Source organism: Planococcus citri, chromosome 1 (assembly GCF_950023065.1).
Source record: "Planococcus citri chromosome 1, ihPlaCitr1.1, whole genome shotgun sequence".
In the NCBI taxonomy this organism is placed as follows: Eukaryota; Metazoa; Arthropoda; class Insecta; order Hemiptera; family Pseudococcidae; genus Planococcus; species Planococcus citri.
In genome coordinates, this window is record NC_088677.1 from 57,467,335 (window position 1) to 57,482,659 (window position 15,325).

General features: G+C 34.5%; 5 protein-coding genes across 8 annotated transcripts in view; 3 read left to right on the plus strand and 2 right to left on the minus strand.

Moving 5' to 3' along the window:
* The first annotated feature begins 42 nt into the window (after positions 1-42).
* Caf1-105 (chromatin assembly factor 1, p105 subunit) lies at positions 43-3,752 on the plus strand. The gene is made up of 9 exons (XM_065346631.1): positions 43-195; positions 276-443; positions 505-649; positions 724-936; positions 1,386-1,482; positions 1,551-1,841; positions 1,917-2,144; positions 2,210-2,352; positions 3,001-3,752. Exons 2-8 carry the CDS (start codon positions 315-317, stop codon positions 2,334-2,336), a joined length of 1,230 nt encoding a protein of 409 aa, XP_065202703.1. The 5' UTR covers positions 43-195; positions 276-314; the 3' UTR covers positions 2,337-2,352; positions 3,001-3,752.
* LOC135833030 (tubulin polyglutamylase complex subunit 2) lies at positions 2,362-3,571 on the minus strand. Its single transcript, XM_065346633.1, has 4 exons — positions 3,443-3,571; positions 3,190-3,372; positions 2,696-3,114; positions 2,362-2,632 (listed from the first exon to the last, which is right to left on the minus strand). Exons 1-4 carry the CDS (start codon positions 3,519-3,521, stop codon positions 2,459-2,461), a joined length of 855 nt encoding a protein of 284 aa, XP_065202705.1. The 5' UTR covers positions 3,522-3,571; the 3' UTR covers positions 2,362-2,458.
* A 63-nt stretch (positions 3,753-3,815) lies between the features above and the next one.
* On the plus strand, positions 3,816-7,792 carry LOC135833023 (transmembrane protein 181). Its single transcript, XM_065346624.1, has 13 exons — positions 3,816-3,936; positions 4,125-4,325; positions 4,404-4,507; positions 4,591-4,764; positions 4,869-5,004; positions 5,099-5,252; positions 5,339-5,419; positions 5,504-5,603; positions 6,459-6,586; positions 6,673-6,822; positions 6,934-7,036; positions 7,126-7,359; positions 7,428-7,792. Exons 2-13 carry the CDS (start codon positions 4,204-4,206, stop codon positions 7,631-7,633), a joined length of 1,692 nt encoding a protein of 563 aa, XP_065202696.1. The 5' UTR covers positions 3,816-3,936; positions 4,125-4,203; the 3' UTR covers positions 7,634-7,792.
* Positions 7,793-7,796: 4 nt separating this feature from the next.
* nesd (nessun dorma) lies at positions 7,797-10,280 on the minus strand. Its single transcript, XM_065346630.1, has 9 exons — positions 10,092-10,280; positions 9,778-10,021; positions 9,522-9,709; positions 9,366-9,458; positions 9,066-9,299; positions 8,865-9,002; positions 8,331-8,790; positions 8,131-8,255; positions 7,797-8,054 (listed from the first exon to the last, which is right to left on the minus strand). The coding sequence occupies exons 2-9, from the start codon at positions 10,006-10,008 to the stop codon at positions 7,988-7,990; spliced, it is 1,536 nt and encodes a 511-aa protein (XP_065202702.1). The 5' UTR covers positions 10,009-10,021; positions 10,092-10,280; the 3' UTR covers positions 7,797-7,987.
* Positions 10,281-10,493: 213 nt separating this feature from the next.
* Positions 10,494-15,325, plus strand: part of LOC135833021 (uncharacterized) — a 238,517-nt gene continuing 233,685 nt past the window's right edge. For 2 of the 4 annotated variants that reach the window (XM_065346621.1, XM_065346622.1), the window contains exons 1-2: positions 10,494-10,724; positions 10,863-11,101. In XM_065346621.1, coding sequence (XP_065202693.1) covers positions 10,868-11,101 — 234 coding nt within the window. In that variant the 5' untranslated portion in view covers positions 10,494-10,724; positions 10,863-10,867. Of the gene's footprint in view, positions 10,725-10,862; positions 11,102-11,476; positions 11,785-12,152; positions 12,531-15,325 lie in introns of those variants that run through there. The other 2 variants (XM_065346618.1, XM_065346620.1) reach the window with 2 other exon arrangements.

The window sequence follows — 15,325 nt, forward strand, 5'->3', positions numbered from 1 at the left end:
GAATGGATTTTTATTTCAAGTTTTGTGATAAGGAAAGCGCGCCTTTATTATTTTATTTTTTCCGGAGTATTTTTCTTATTGTTAGTCAAAAATCCGAACAATTAGATGTAAATTAATATTATTAAGGCTGATTAATTAGTTACCGCGAAGTGATCGTGTATTCTTCGAAGTTCCCAAGTATGAAATAAGATTGAAGTAAGTTTTCCTTTTTCAACTCTGCAGTTTCTCTATATTTGAGCATTATACTCACATGTATTGATTTTGTTCTGTTTCAGCACCTTGAATTTGTTCGATACCCGTAAACAATAATCAAAATGAAGTGTTTAACTCCTGAAATAGCATGGCACAATCGTGATCCAGTTTTTAGCATTGATATTCAACCTCGCGCAGTGAATGAAAATGTCTACCGTCTCGCGTCCGGTGGCTCAGATACTCACATTTTGGTAAGTCCAACCGAAAAAGCATTCAGTTACCCAACAATCACTTACTTTTTTTCTTTTGCAGATTTGGTACATTCATTACGAATACACTGCTGCTTCTAAAGGTGTATCTGACATAGAATTTGTTGCTGACCTAACTCGTCATCAAAAAGCGGTGAATATCGTTCGTTTTTCTCCTTCCGGTGAATATTTAGCTTCTGGCGATGATGGTAAATCACGTTTATTAGTACTCATCACGTATCATGATGTACCAGTATTCTAATTTAATCATTATATAACGTAGAATCGGTCGTTTTGGTTTGGAAGAAGAAAAAAGACAGCGACAATCCGGATTTTAGCGATTTAGAAACAGATGATAACAAAGAACATTGGACTTGTGCTAAAACCCTAAGGTTACATATTGACGATGTATATGATCTCAGTTGGTCTTCCGATTCGACGCATTTAGTCAGCGGTTCAGTTGATAATACTGCTGTAATGTGGAACATAGTTACTGGTGAGTTACCTGATCAGGCAGTTTTATCCTTGAAAATTGATGTAAAACTGTAGTAAGAAGTCACACTTGATCATTTTCTCCAAAATTAACCAATTTTTTAAAAGAAAATCGTGTTGTTTGACTTGGAAAAGGTTTCTCAAGATTTAAAATTTAAGATCGAGTTGAGTTGAACTTCCTTTATTATTTTTAGCGAACTCGAGTGAATTTTCTACGCGTGACGTAGGCCTGTTTTCTCATCGTATTGAAAATTTTGAAAAATCACCAGCGAAATTTGTTCAAGCCTTTAAATATTCTATCCATTGTTCCTTATGTTTATTTTTTGGAACCTCAGAGATAGTTGATGTACAAAATTCCACATCATCATGATGAAACACCCCCCGAGGGGGTATCGTGTACAAATCAACGCGTACCCTTACATAAGTGTACTAAAATGATTGTTTTGATTGCAGGAACAAAGGTTCATGTTTTTAGAGAACACAAAGGATTTGTGCAAGGTGTTTCTTGGGATCCTTTACTCAAATATGTAGCTACTTTAAGTAGTGATAGGTAAACTTGACCATTTACGATTTGAGCTCGAACCGGAATGTTATATTAACGAAACATTTTATCCTCAGAACTCTACGAGTGTTTTCTACAGAGAAAAAAAATTTAGTCTGTCAATGTAGCAAAGCAGTTATTCCACAGCAAACACCAAAAGAAGAGCCACCACATGCGACTAAGATATTTCACGACGATACATTGAAAACATTCTATCGACGGTTATCATTTTCACCCGATGGCAGTCTTCTAATAGTTCCTTCTGGTATTCTAGAAACACAAACTGTACCACAATCATCGTCGAATTCAGAAAACGCTTCCAAACCGAAAAATGCCACTTACATTTTTTCGCGAAATAGTTTCAACGAGTACGTTATAAATTTTTAAACCGTAAATTATTTGTATTTTATTTTCTCGGCTTAATAATTTTTCTAAATTTTCAGGCCTGTAATGTATTATCCTTCCGGAGACCAATTCTCCGTTGCTGTCCGGTGTTGTCCTATTCTCTTTCAGTCGAGTAAAACGAACGAGAAAAAGATATTCGATTTACCATATAAAATGGTTATCGCAGTAGCTACCAAAAACCATGTACTCTTATACGATACCGATCACGCTTCTCCGTTTGGCTTAGTTACAGATATTCACTACACTCGAATTACTGATTTGTCATGGTAAATGAAGAAATATAATTATATCAACGTTTCAATGCCGAATTTAACGATCCAATTTTTTTCAGGTCTAATGATGGTCTGTTGCTAGTAGTATCATCGACCGATGGATTCTGTTCATTTATAACCTTCGCCGAAGGAGAACTAGGTGAAAGATGGCAGAAACCAGAACCATTGCCACAAAAACAATCTTAACGAATTATGTTTAAAAGTTGGTAAATTTCATGTTGTGATTGTTTAATATATTAAGTATAATTCATTTTCATTATTTTATATGAAATAAATTTCGCATATTTTACGTGAAAAAAATTCTCATTTTAAGTACTATTTTTTTTCGTCTGCGTTTCGTTTTTCTCCTTGGCGGATTTCGTCCTCGATGGTCCGTATCCCATTTTAAAGAGACTCGTATTGATGATATTTTTCGGTACGTCGTTAGAATTATTTGGAAAATCTTCTAATAATAGATGAGGTGCCAATAGGGTCATTATTCTCTGTAAAATTTTCAAAATTTTTAAATATTCATGATATTCAGGCTTCGTTAATATCGAACTTACTTTTGTACTAGTCGTTAATCCAATGTCAGTGAACTTCAACTGCCATTGTTTCAATCCTAAATGAATCAACATCATTCTAAAATACGATGAAAAGTCATCAGCTAAAAAATGCCAACTGTTTCCGGTGTCTAATAACCAAATGGAAGACGTGATCGGCGCTTTTCTATTCGCAGCTGAATTGTGATCCGTTTGATCGTTCAAATGATAAACCAAGCATATAGTTCCCGCATCGTTATGTTGACTCAGCGCAAATGCCATCATTTGATTAGCTCTTAATTGTTCGCGTTCTTTTTTCTGTTTTCTAGGATTATGGTAATGTAAGTGATGATCGTCGAATTTACGCTGATTTCCGAAACGAAGTTTACGAACGTACGTCAACGAGTTTATTTTTACTTCGCCGCTAGCAACGAGTGAATCTCCTTTTATAAAATTATCTCATAACTACACACAGCTTTGTAAATGGCTATTCTAGGATTTTGGTAAACTATACGTACTTTCCCCTTTGTAGTCTTCTGTTTGACTTTTCCATGTTAAAAAAAAGCCATCGGTCGAAGCGTAGAATTCTTTCAAGTCTTGGGGCAAAGTTATAGAATTATTTTGTTCCCAAGCGCTGATTGTTAAACGGTTGCATGGTATGCGGTTTTCGATGTTGAGAGAGACGATGGTTTTTGTATTTTCTTGAAGGACAAAAGTAACGAGATGTTAAAATATTCAGATACAAATAATGAGAAATCGATTATCACTTACTCAGTTTTGTTACTAATCCTAAAGTAAGTATATCTAGAAAAAAATCCTTTTCGGATTGATTTGTTACTGAATTTGACATGTTGTATTTTAAATAATTAGTATTATATTACATATTTATCTCCATTATTTTTTATGTTGTCATGGTAAATTTTATAAACAAACCAAGGCACTGTGCTAAGATTTGAAAAGTTGAGGTAGGTATGGTATCAATTGAAAAGTGCTGAAGAATTTGTATTTATTGTATATATTATGTGTCATTATTACCTAATGTATTATTTTTATATTAAAAATGAATTTTTCTACCGCGTTTGTTGATTGTTAATTTTTTCAGAACACTTAATACGATTAAACACAGAACAAGTTTTCGTTGGAATTTTCATGTCTCGGTTATTTCGCGCCTTCCAAATAAGTAAAATATCGATCGATCGATTTCGCTTCGCAGATATTTTCCATGAAACGAACAGAATACACTTGATACTTTATAGAGGAAAGAAGTACGAAATTATCAACTCTCAAATAGAATCCATAAAGCGCATACTCATAAAAATCGATTTTTGTCAGTTTACTCTGAAACGCAACAATATAAAGTTGATTTTTCATTCATTCATGTTGATTAAAATATTATATTTTCGAGGTTTTTGGAAGTCAGATGACTGAAATTTCAGTTTATCGCTTTTTGTAGGTATTCGTTAAAAATGCCATAAACCTACAGAGATATTTCATTTGGGTGATCAAGCTGGTGCATATAAATACTGAGAAGTATGTCGGCATGTTGTCATAATTTTAGGAATCTGTTATTGCAGATGGGAAGCGACGGAGATGATTTGTGTAGTCAATTTAGTCGATATATATCACCAGCGTATCACCACGATAAATGCGAAAGGTACCTTTTTATGATCAAATATCGATGAATTATAATTAAGGTTATTGTAATTTCTTTCAATGTTTTGTCTACGTCTAGGTGCGTACAAATGAGACTGTATTCTATGAATAAGGGCGAGATTACATTTGTATATTTTATATTCATTATACTGTGGTTACTTGCCTTAATAATCGGATTATCGGGTGAGTGTGAAACATACTTACGAAGATAGGTATCAAGTTTAATCCCACTAAAACATATTGTGAAGGATGTGCATCTTTTTCAGGTCCTCCAATCGAATACACTAGTTATAGAAATATCTCAGAATCAACCACTTCGGCTATATTTGGTCAAAATGGGCTTGAACATGGAGGGCCATTCAACTTGACTACACCACCTTTGACGAGATATAACAAACAATTATGGTTATTCGCTATTTTACATACAGAAAATGTAGATGGTAGGTTTACCCGGGCACCCTTCCCCGGTAGCGATAATTTTCACTGCCCACGAGGAATATTTCAATCAATCGTTTGACGATGGTCTGCTTTTTTGCTTTTACAGATGAAGTATATGCTGAGAATATGTTATTGAGTGTTTCCGCGATTGGATTACGTTCGTCGCAAGACGATCAAAGTATTCATGGTGAAAATCAAAATGATACTTCAGCTATATTCCAAAAATATACTTTCAAGAATAGGTGAGAGTAAATCCTTTATTTCAAATCTGACTATTTTGATTAGTTACCTACCTACTTATATCAATTAATTTTTCATTAATTTTATATTTTCCAGAACGAGGCACGTGCAATGCAATAAACGTATCTGCGATCCTATCATGGTAGCTCATTTGGGTTTTATTAAATTCGTCCGGTATAGATTCTATGTCAAGTTTCATCATTTGGAAAGTTTTCATAGAAAGTATACAATTAAACAAGTCACATTCGTGGTACGTAACCGATGAAATACGAATCTAAGTAATGGATTAAGAAAATAGGTGCCTATTCAGAATACCTATATAGCTTTGGATTTCAGTTTAGAAGTTACACTCCTGAATATACCCAGATTGAGATGTCATTTCGAATTATTTATGTGATTATGACGTTCTTTGCTACAGTGAGTATTCATAGTCCAACATTTTATTCGTGATTTTATAATATGACGCTTAGGTATGAATAAATAACTTGTGTTTTATTACAGTTATGGTTCGGAAATTCTTTGCGAAAATATGCAATTAGCGATTGGGCCTACGAGCAAAAATGGCTGATGATATTATTACCTTTATTATTATTTTACGATGGTGAGTCTTTTTGAAAAAAATTTCTCTACCTACGAGTAAACTCGGATCCATTAGGTAAGTCCATCAATAAGATCTTGATAGACTACACTGCTCTGAGCCCGATTTTGAACCCCCCCCCCCCCTAACCAAAATTTCAGTTGCCCAAATTGATTTTTCAACTTTTTACGAATTTTTGAAAACTAATATATATGACCGTTTTTGACGAATTACACTTTTATATTTTTTTTTCTAAATGCATATTTACTAAAAATTATGGAAATTAATTTTGAATGCAACATCAACTCCCTCAAACCAAATTTCACCATTTCTGACCATTCTGGAGTCTCCTGCGCGATTTTCAATTTCTCCAGAGGGAGTGGAAATTAATTTGGGCAGCTAAAAATTGAATTCATTCCAGAAGGCCGCCTAAAAATCTGCTCAAATGTGAATAAATCCGTCAAATAGGCAGAGGATACAGCCTCAGCCCGATTTTCAGTTGAACAAATTGACTTGTGAAAAATTTTTAAATCGCTCTGGAGGCTTCAGAATGGCCAGAAATGATGAAATTCGGTTCGAGGGAGCTGCTATTACTTTCAGGACTAATTTCAATAATTTTTAGTGAATACGTACCTATGCGTGTATTTTCAATTTTTTTTTTTTTTTTTTTTGTCAAATATAATTTGCTAAAGGAGTCAATTTTGAATTTCCAAAAATAAAAATCCAAACATTATCAATTAATCTGGGCAGCTAAAATTTTAATTATGGGGGTTTCAGCCCATGTTGTTTCCAGAAATCCCGGTACCGTTCGAATTGGAATTGCCCATGAGCTGAGATGATTCACGATTCTCAAATTTGATGGAAATGTTTCGATTGCAGGTCCCACATACTCCATGACTACGCTTTGTGATCACTGGCTGATCGGTTTAATTGAAAGTGTTTCTCAAATAACATTTTTAGCTGGAACAACTCTATTTAATTTATGTATCTATCACGCTTTTAGACAGGTAACCATATTTTGAACTCGATTGGGGAATAAATAATAATCTATTTTTTTCAATATTCACTCACCTACCTATTCATTTTGTTACAGAATGAAAGACGTTTTATACCATTTTACTTGGAAAAAGTTGTGATTGTTTTCGTATTATGGGCGCTCTCCGTGACGATTGCTTACTATCAAAAAGTTTACGAATATTTGGATTACAGCTTTAGTTTCAAGTTGGATTCAGTTGTTTATCAGGTACCTAAATCTACTTCTACTTGTGCTGAAATTTTTTGTTTCTGCGAAATGAACATGATTAAGTTAATGATTCACTGATATTTACTTCAAATGTTGATATTATTTTTACAGACGATTACGAAATGGTGGGTTTTGTTCGTGGTATTCTACATGATTTATCTTCTCCTATCTATGCTGAAAGCCTACACCGATCTCCGAACTATGCCATTTTTCGGTAAAAATAAAATCACGAATCGTTGAAAAACTTGAAAAGAGGAAAAGTAAAAGTTAATATTTTGAATTACTCAATGTGGATCATTTTAGATAAACGTCTCAGATTCGCAACCACGAACGTAGCAGTTTTAGGAACGATTTGGTATGGTACTTGGAGCCTAGATTACGGAATTACTGGTATCCTCGAAGATCGATATACAGCCGATATAAAAGACAAACAATCACATTCTACATCTGTGACATTCATGGCATTATACGCTTCGCTCAATTTTTACGTTTATCTAATGGTGTACGTTTACTCTCCCGCACAAAAATCAATATTTGGTAAGTAGAGCTAGTTTTTATAAACGTTTACCTTGACTTTTCATTTTAAAAAATATTTTTCTTCACAGAAAACGTCGTAATGAAAGACAATCCGACGTTTTCGATGATTAACGATTCTGACGAAGATGATATTACAACGACGATTCTACCTTCTGAAGCGAGAACAGTTACCGACAAACTATCTTTATACGCGTCCGAAGATGACGAAGAAGGGGATAGTCTTTGTCCGCTGAACAGAGCCAATGCACAGAATCGAACCGATGAAAGTGATTGAATTGTTTTTTTACATTGATGACGTTTTTGAAGGTTGTGTCGGGGAATATCGCGTGACGCGTTTTTCATTTTCCTAAATTTATCTCAATTCTGTTTATACGAAACGATTTTATAATTTTGATCATTCCTACGAGTAATAATAAATATTGAAGCTTAAAAACGAGTTGGAAAGTTAAAACCATATAATGAGTATTGGTAAACAATTAAAATAAGCGTACAATAGGTTACTTAAAGTTCCATTAAAAACTACACCTATCAAATTAAAAAATTATAAAGAAGCAACGTTTCCAAATGCAAAATTCGGATCAACGAGTTTGTAATTGGAATGCATACCTATTCGTTTTTTTTTCATAAATTACAAAACTTGAACCACTTTTTGTGTATCGGCAACTTTAATGGAATTTAAAGCGATACCTTCCACACTGAAAATAATCAAGATATTGCACAAATTAATTCTCAGCGTCAAGTTTCTGACAGAAAATCATAAATGAAATATACCTGTTGAAAAACTCCATAGAAGTGGTGCATTTGTTAGACGCAGAATCATCTCTGAATTGTATCGGAACGCTATTAGTTTCACTCAAATCGCAATTCTCCACCACCATTTCACAGCCGTTTTCAATCTAGAAAAAAAAAGCTCGATAACACTCTAATCGTATCAACAATCATTAAAGTTATAAAAATATTTACTGACGAACCTTGAGGCAAACATCATTATTCTGAAAAGTACAATCCATAAGATGTAACGTTGCTCCTTTCATGCATAAAATAGCGACGTTGAAACCTTCGAAGTTACATTTAGAAGCAACCAGAGTACCCTTCGAGTGAACAGTAATTGCGCTCATGGAACTCGTATTCGTATTTTTGAAAAATATCGAATCTAAAAACGTGGTCCCTTTGACAGCTATAGCAGTTCTGGAAGATTGTACTTCGATTGTAAGATCATTCATAACGATGTTATCTCCGATGCTTTCAAAAAGACACCAATGCGAACGAGCATCGGTAATTTTTGGCATGTTCTTCGGACCAAAACCTCTGATGGTAACGTTATGACCAAGGTGTTCGTTTCCAGAGACTGATTGTGAACTGGGCGCGACAAAAATCGTATCACCTTGAATGTAATAGAGTAATGCTTCTCTCAACGTGTTTGTAGTTCGTCTGAAAAAAATAAAACGTTTGAAATTTTCTTCGAATGAGCAATTCGTACTGAAATTATCGGTGGAGTTGTTTACTTGTATAATTCTGTTTCAGAACACAGCTTCGCAGCTTGATCGGCGTACTGGGCGAACTCAAACATAGAACATTCTGGTACCACTACAGCGATTCCTTTTGTGTGGTGCTTTTTTTGAATGTCTGCGTTCAAGGATTTCCTGCAGTAAAATTTCCATTATTATGTAACCGAACATATTCGAGTTTGAAAACTATAAAATTACCTCAAATCAGGATTTTCCCAATGTAGTAGCTTTTTCTTGATAGAATATAATTCTTCGGTTAGCTCAATCAATTTTACAACGCGAGAATCCTCTAATGATTCCGGATCGTGAACGCCATCAAGCTCGTTTTGTATATCTTCTATGCTGTTGTACACTTCTTTACCTTTTTCTATCAAAAATTTGATAGTTTTTGCGCTCACGTAATGCATATTCCCGTTCAGCATATCATAAAATCTGAAATTAAGACGCTACATAAATAATTCAGCCTAACGTACTACGAAAAATAATGAATGTACTTACAATTTTAATCTGAACAGGAAATGTAACTCTATCCAGTTCTCCGTAGCACTATCTTCATCGTCCCATGGCCACCATAAGTGGTTAAAAAAAAATCTACAACAGTTCGTCATCAATATACGATTTCATTTCAAATCAAATTTATACCAAAATACACACCTGTAGCTATCCAAACACTCAGCGGTGATACTGAAATCAGGACCTTCGTAATCTTGATTAAGGGTAATGTATAACTCTTTCAAAGGCACGTCATTCACTTTAGCCGGTATTTTATTCGATTCTTCGACATCTTCAACTTCTACGACGGTAACGTTTGCGGTCAATTCGTTAAAATCTATGTAATCGACCTGAAACTCTTCTTAATTTAGTCTAATGCGAACACACGTAGAATAAATGACAGTAAAACGTGTATTACCGTGACTACAACGATGGCAGGAAATGTTACTTTTAGTTCATTACAACACCTTCTAGACATATACCACAATGCTTTCCAACCAACGGGCTCGATGGATAATTCCAAATAATTTGACCATATTCTTGATATCTGAGGAACAGATGAGGTATCTTCGGTATCGAGAAGAATGGTATTCAAATTATCCAGTCGCTCTTCGTAAGTTTTATTGAATTTATACACCTCGGAATCCATTTTAAAAGTATACCTGCAACAGAAAGTTGAACATTTTTTAATTATAATTGATAAATCAAGTTGACCGGGTGAACTTTACGTACCTTGTGTTTTAACGTTTAAAACCGAGCGAAGACTTGGATATGCACGTAAGGTATTCACATACGATATATTAAGTATTCAATGCTTAGTTTTTTTTCAGTTCACTGCATTAGAATCTCGTAAAAATTGAAAAGATTAATTTTCTCATAAAACAAACGCATAAAATCAACTTTGATTACAAATAAATATGGCGCGAATGTGAAATTTTTTATCACACCTTCGTTTCAGAGTACCCGGATATATAAAACGACCAGCTAAAAAACCCGCAATTTCGATATGTAGGTACATAACCTACCTAATGGAACAGCCAATCAGAAACGAGTAAATGAAAAACCGACCAGAAATTCACCAGGCTCAGCGCAAAATGCACGTTGATTTATTTTGATCGGCTGATCCGGCTGGTCAATTTCCTCCGTTGATCTGGAAACTTTTGTACAAAATTTCAAAAAAATGCGACAAGTTTGTCTTGTCTTTTGTCATTTTATGTAACTGCGTCGTATTTGAGCTATTTCGCTTTTAAATCGTATGCTTTGTTGATGTGCGAATGTTCGATGTGTCGCCGTTTTGTGTAATGAACTTTTAAACTTTCATCATTCGAATCGGTTTTTGGTTCAGCTCAACTGTTCACCACTGTGGTAAGTTATTCTTCATGTTTCATAAATATTTCACTTAGCTTATTGCAGCCATCAGCTCTACATTATTTGAGGAATACGCCTCTCACAGTGGAAACACATTGTTTCCAGCTCACGTTCTATACGAATTATCGTTTTCAGGTGGAATGCTGACGAAATTGTTTAGTGTTTCGGCTAATTTGGTGACTTCGGCTCAATTTCGTCTCGTTTCGCGGTATTTTGTTGAGACGAGAAAGTTCGCGATGTGTTCTGTACTAACAGACAAATTCAAAGATCAGGCCATTCAGTGTTCTACGAAGGAGCCTATTCCTGCCGAAGAAACATTCGTGCTGTATAAAGAGCAAGATTATCCACTGTTTTCAGATCAACCAGATCCTGAGGTGAGTGTATTATCATAGATGTACAGAACGCTGTCGATGGCCATTGTGCCGGTAGATGAGTTCATGTTCTTGCTTATTCTGTGTTTCTCAGAGAGTTTATTTATTAACATATCACATAAGGTTTAGCATCTTCTGAGCACGTATAATTTCACGTAATAATGTATTATATCGAACCGAAGCACTCTGGTATGCTACACATAATGGTCAGAAATCTCAAATTTTATCGCAGTAGCTCTCCTAAACGCCCATTTCAGAAAATATCATGCTTATCTGCCGATCGTAAGAATTATTTGTATTGGTACGTCGAAACACATAGTTAGCTACGTGAAGGAGGGAATATACACCGGTGCGTCGCGATGTCAGCGTCGAGACGCTCGGTGAGAGACGGCGGTGGTTACCGAAAGGCGAGATGGTTTGGTGTATCATCAACAGTTTGCGTTCGACTTGCCAGCTGTAAGTACTCTCGTGTCGAGTTTTTCGGCGAGTTGGCTATTTTTTTCGAAAATATTTTAATCGAGTCATTCCTAGTGTGTTTTTTGTCTTAGTTGTAATTTTTTTTGTAAAAATTTAACGCGTTATTTGGTGAAAAAAAATTACGTATGGTTAATTTTATTCGCGGGTGAAAACTAATTTTTTCGTGAGGTATTTTTATATTTTGTGTATTACGTGAATACGTAAAAAAGGTATTGACGATTAATTTCGAGTCGAATTGATAATGTAAACCATAGAATTAATTCGTGGATTTCTGATTAAGATTTTAGTAATGTTTGGTGATGATATTGTTGGAGGAATAGATTTACGTTTACGTATCTCATGTATCGTATTTTAAATTGAAAGTTTGATGCAATTTTAATTTTTTTGTCCAATTTTTACGATAAAGAAACAAATTCAAGTTTATAATTTCTCTTAACACTCTTTCATGAAAATCAATTTTCCAATTTTTGTATGTTCTTTCTCGCTTGAAATTTCATCGAAAAATTTCAAAATCCTTCTATTACCTGTTAAGTATCAATTTAATTCGACTCGAAATCTAATCAATTTTGAATTTCAGCCATCCGATCGTTGTTCGCTGTACTACTTCGCGTTTAGTGATATTTTGAAAACACGCGTATTTAATTTTACAAATTGGCTGCAATTTCTTAGCCTTTTTATTTACCACCCCCACCGCCCCATAATGCACCATCCGAATGGCGCGTGGGTTACGTTGCCTTGGGGATTACCGTTCCAGAAACTGGTTGCGGTTCCGTTCCCGGTACAGCATCCGTACCACGCTTTGCAAACCGCTCCGGCGACCGGACCTTTGATAACATTACATCCAACTGCCCCAGGAGCGCCTCAAGCTACCGCTACAGCTTTACCAACTGCCATACAAACATTTGTACCGGCTGCTTTCTCCTTACAGCCCCCTCAACCGTTGACTATTCGTCAGGTAAAGTCTTTTCTGAGTTTTGTACGAGGTAGATTTATTAGCTATACGTATGATTATGTTTGGATTTTGGGCATATGCTTTGTATCTTCTCTGAGGAGAGTTGAGTTGCAGACAACATTTCGACTCCTCTGTTCTTATGAGAAACTTCTCTACCTTTCACCTGCAACTCTTCGGCCAGGAATTTGAAGCATATGATATAGTTCTCGTAAATAATGTCTATTTCAGTGAGTAAATTTAGCTAATTATTCATTCATCACGATGTACGATTCGAAATAGTTGGAAATGAAGTCATGTAGAAAACTTGGAGAAATTATAATTTTTGAAAATTAATCAATTGGAAGAAAATTTCATTCTGGATGAAATGAAGGTTTTCGTCTTTTCAAACTTGAATCAAGATATGCACAGGCATTTCATTTCGATGCAGAATTTCCATCATGTGTTTGAATCAAATTCTGATCTTAAAATCACTCGAGGTCTACGTGATTTTCAACATTTAAATTAGGCAATTTTATTATTTTTCCCGAACAATTTTAGTGTACTTAGTTTCATAAAGTTTTGTTGTAACTTTTTTATTCATTTTTTTTGGCTATTTGGATACATTTTTTCTAGTTTTTATATTTTGGGCATGTTTCATAATAATTATCATCATTCAGTATTGACGTTTTACGAATTTTTTCGTAGTTTTTTTTTTTGGTGAATTTTCCGTATTTTTTTTTTTTTACAGTTTTCATGACAAATGAAAATTATATTTTATTTATGTTTTTATGATTTTTCAACATTTTTTGGTCAATTTTGAATGTTTTATGTGGTTTATTTCGTCAATTTAAACGCACCTTTTAGCTTTACTTGCTAAATTTTACAACTTTCACGTTCACAGTTCACTTCCTTGATAGTATTTGACCAATTTTTGGAAATTTTTTCAAAGAAGAAAAAGGATAATATTTCATTGAATTGAGTGTTTTTTTAAAACCCATCCGAAATTTTTTTTTCTTGTATTCAAATTTCGAATCAGTTTGAAGTTAATTTGGTATTTTGCACAATTTTCACGATCATTTCTAAATGTTGAAAAATGACAGTTTGTCTTTTTCAAAGGGCTTGTTTGGTTAGTTAGACATTTTTTTTTGAGTATTTAACACTTGAATTCTCAAAATCTGAATTTTATTTTGGAGGAAATCGTGTTGTGTCGAAAACTATCTATAATCAAGTTGACGCATTTTTGTTTTTTTTATGACATTTTTTGATGGAAAAACTATATTTTAAGAAAGAATTTTCAATATCTCCTACCCCTCTAACTTGATATTTTATTTATTCGATGCTTTACGGTTGGAGGAGCTTGACGATTGGTGGTCATGGTGGTGTGTTTTCTAATGGAAAAATGAAATGTGTATTCAAGTTGATTTTTTGTACCGATTTCAATTCTGAGACTTTCTGCATTTGACGGTTATGACGTCAATTTCTCGATTTTAATACTCAAACTAGGTTTCGGAAAGAATAATTTGAACATTTTTCAACTTTTATTCATTACCTATTATCAAACTCTGAATTTATTCAGCAGCCAATTTTTTTCAGGCCCAAGTTTCAAATTTATCTCGTCTACGTTGAGTATGGTACTTTTTCATTTTCAACTCCAGATTCCAATTTCCCCTCCTCCCCTTTTGCACTAGAAGTGTTCGAATTTTTTTGAAACAATTTCTAGGTAGGTTGTGCATGTGTGTGTGTGTGTGTGTGTGTGTGTGTGTGTTTTTGTAGTAATCCTTTTTAACGTTTTTTATTCAATGTTGATTCTTGATTTGCTTTGACATGGTTCTTAATTTTCGATTCAAAGACATGAGCAAATGACTAAAATATGTTTAAATTAATGAATTTGTCTGTCTTCGAAATCATGGGGCAAGATTCGGAAATTCCTGATTTTTGAATTCATTTTTATACAGACTTGAGTTCTCCCTATGAAATGCAGAAATAAACACTGTGAACAACATATTTTCTGTTTTCATAGGTCATCATTGAGGTCCATTTGGGAAGGAAGAGGGAGAGGGTGAGAATGTTCAGAATCGTTGTTAATTTGTGTGAAATCACGTTTTGCTTTTACCTAGAGTAGGACATGGAATACGCGATTGATAAATAAAATGTAGTATTCGAGTAGGAAAAAAAAGCAATTTCGAATTGTGAAAAATCTCACCATTATGTTCCAGTTTTCTCATAAATATGGAAAATAACGTTTTCTGCTTCTCAGATACATATATGGAGTGAAATAGATTCAAAGTTCTGCACGCCGCCTGAGGTTAGCTCAGTATTCCATTTCGTTACGATTCTATAGGTACCGGTACGTTTACTTCGAAAAATATTAAAAGGGGATGCGTTTTACGTACTCGTATATGCGATATATTAGTAACCTTCGGCGAGCTGAAACTATCCGTGAAAAATTCACTTGGTACCTATATAGTATATTCGTACACATATATCAAAATATTGCTAATAAAGGCGACGAGATGAGACGAGGCAAGGCGACAGGGCAGTGTGATGCGACGAGACCCGTAAACCGTAAAAAGTTTCATTTTGTTAATGTTTATCGAGATATCGAGTGTGTTCGCATCGTCTGTAATGTAAATATAGCGCCTTTCATCTTCGGGCTGAAGGCTTTATTTTCTTTTTACTTTTACCGTTGTCATCGCTTGTGTAAACATTTTCAACATGCAGAAAAACAATAAACACGCCGGTTTCGTTGCCGATGCTGGTTAGTTGGTGTTTTTGGTTCTTCCCTCGCTCATCCACCTTATCCTGGCTGCGTTTGCCAT

Bases quoted from the DNA above. Each gene is read 5' to 3' on its own strand.
- Caf1-105 (XM_065346631.1), top strand. From the start codon at position 315: ATGAAGTGTTTAACTCCTGAAATAGCATGGCACAATCGTGATCCAGTT. The intron at 1,842-1,916 runs GTACGTTATAAA...CTAAATTTTCAG, and splicing joins TCGCGAAATAGTTTCAACGA to GCCTGTAATGTATTATCCTT. The intron at 2,145-2,209 runs GTAAATGAAGAA...AATTTTTTTCAG, and splicing joins CGAATTACTGATTTGTCATG to GTCTAATGATGGTCTGTTGC.
- LOC135833030 (XM_065346633.1), bottom strand. From the start codon at position 3,521: ATGTCAAATTCAGTAACAAATCAATCCGAAAAGGATTTTTTTCTAGAT. The intron at 3,373-3,442 runs GTAAGTGATAAT...TTGTCCTTCAAG, and splicing joins AGGATTAGTAACAAAACTGA to AAAATACAAAAACCATCGTC. The intron at 3,115-3,189 runs GTACGTATAGTT...ATTTTATAAAAG, and splicing joins AGAAGACTACAAAGGGGAAA to GAGATTCACTCGTTGCTAGC.
- LOC135833023 (XM_065346624.1), top strand. From the start codon at position 4,204: ATGTCGGCATGTTGTCATAATTTTAGGAATCTGTTATTGCAGATGGGA. The intron at 4,326-4,403 runs GTACCTTTTTAT...GTCTACGTCTAG, and splicing joins CACCACGATAAATGCGAAAG to GTGCGTACAAATGAGACTGT. The intron at 5,604-6,458 runs GTGAGTCTTTTT...TTTCGATTGCAG, and splicing joins TTTATTATTATTTTACGATG to GTCCCACATACTCCATGACT.
- nesd (XM_065346630.1), bottom strand. From the start codon at position 10,008: ATGGATTCCGAGGTGTATAAATTCAATAAAACTTACGAAGAGCGACTG. The intron at 8,256-8,330 runs GTTCGTCAGTAA...TTTTTTTTCTAG, and splicing joins ATAATGATGTTTGCCTCAAG to ATTGAAAACGGCTGTGAAAT. The intron at 8,055-8,130 runs GTATATTTCATT...GATTATTTTCAG, and splicing joins TCTATGGAGTTTTTCAACAG to TGTGGAAGGTATCGCTTTAA.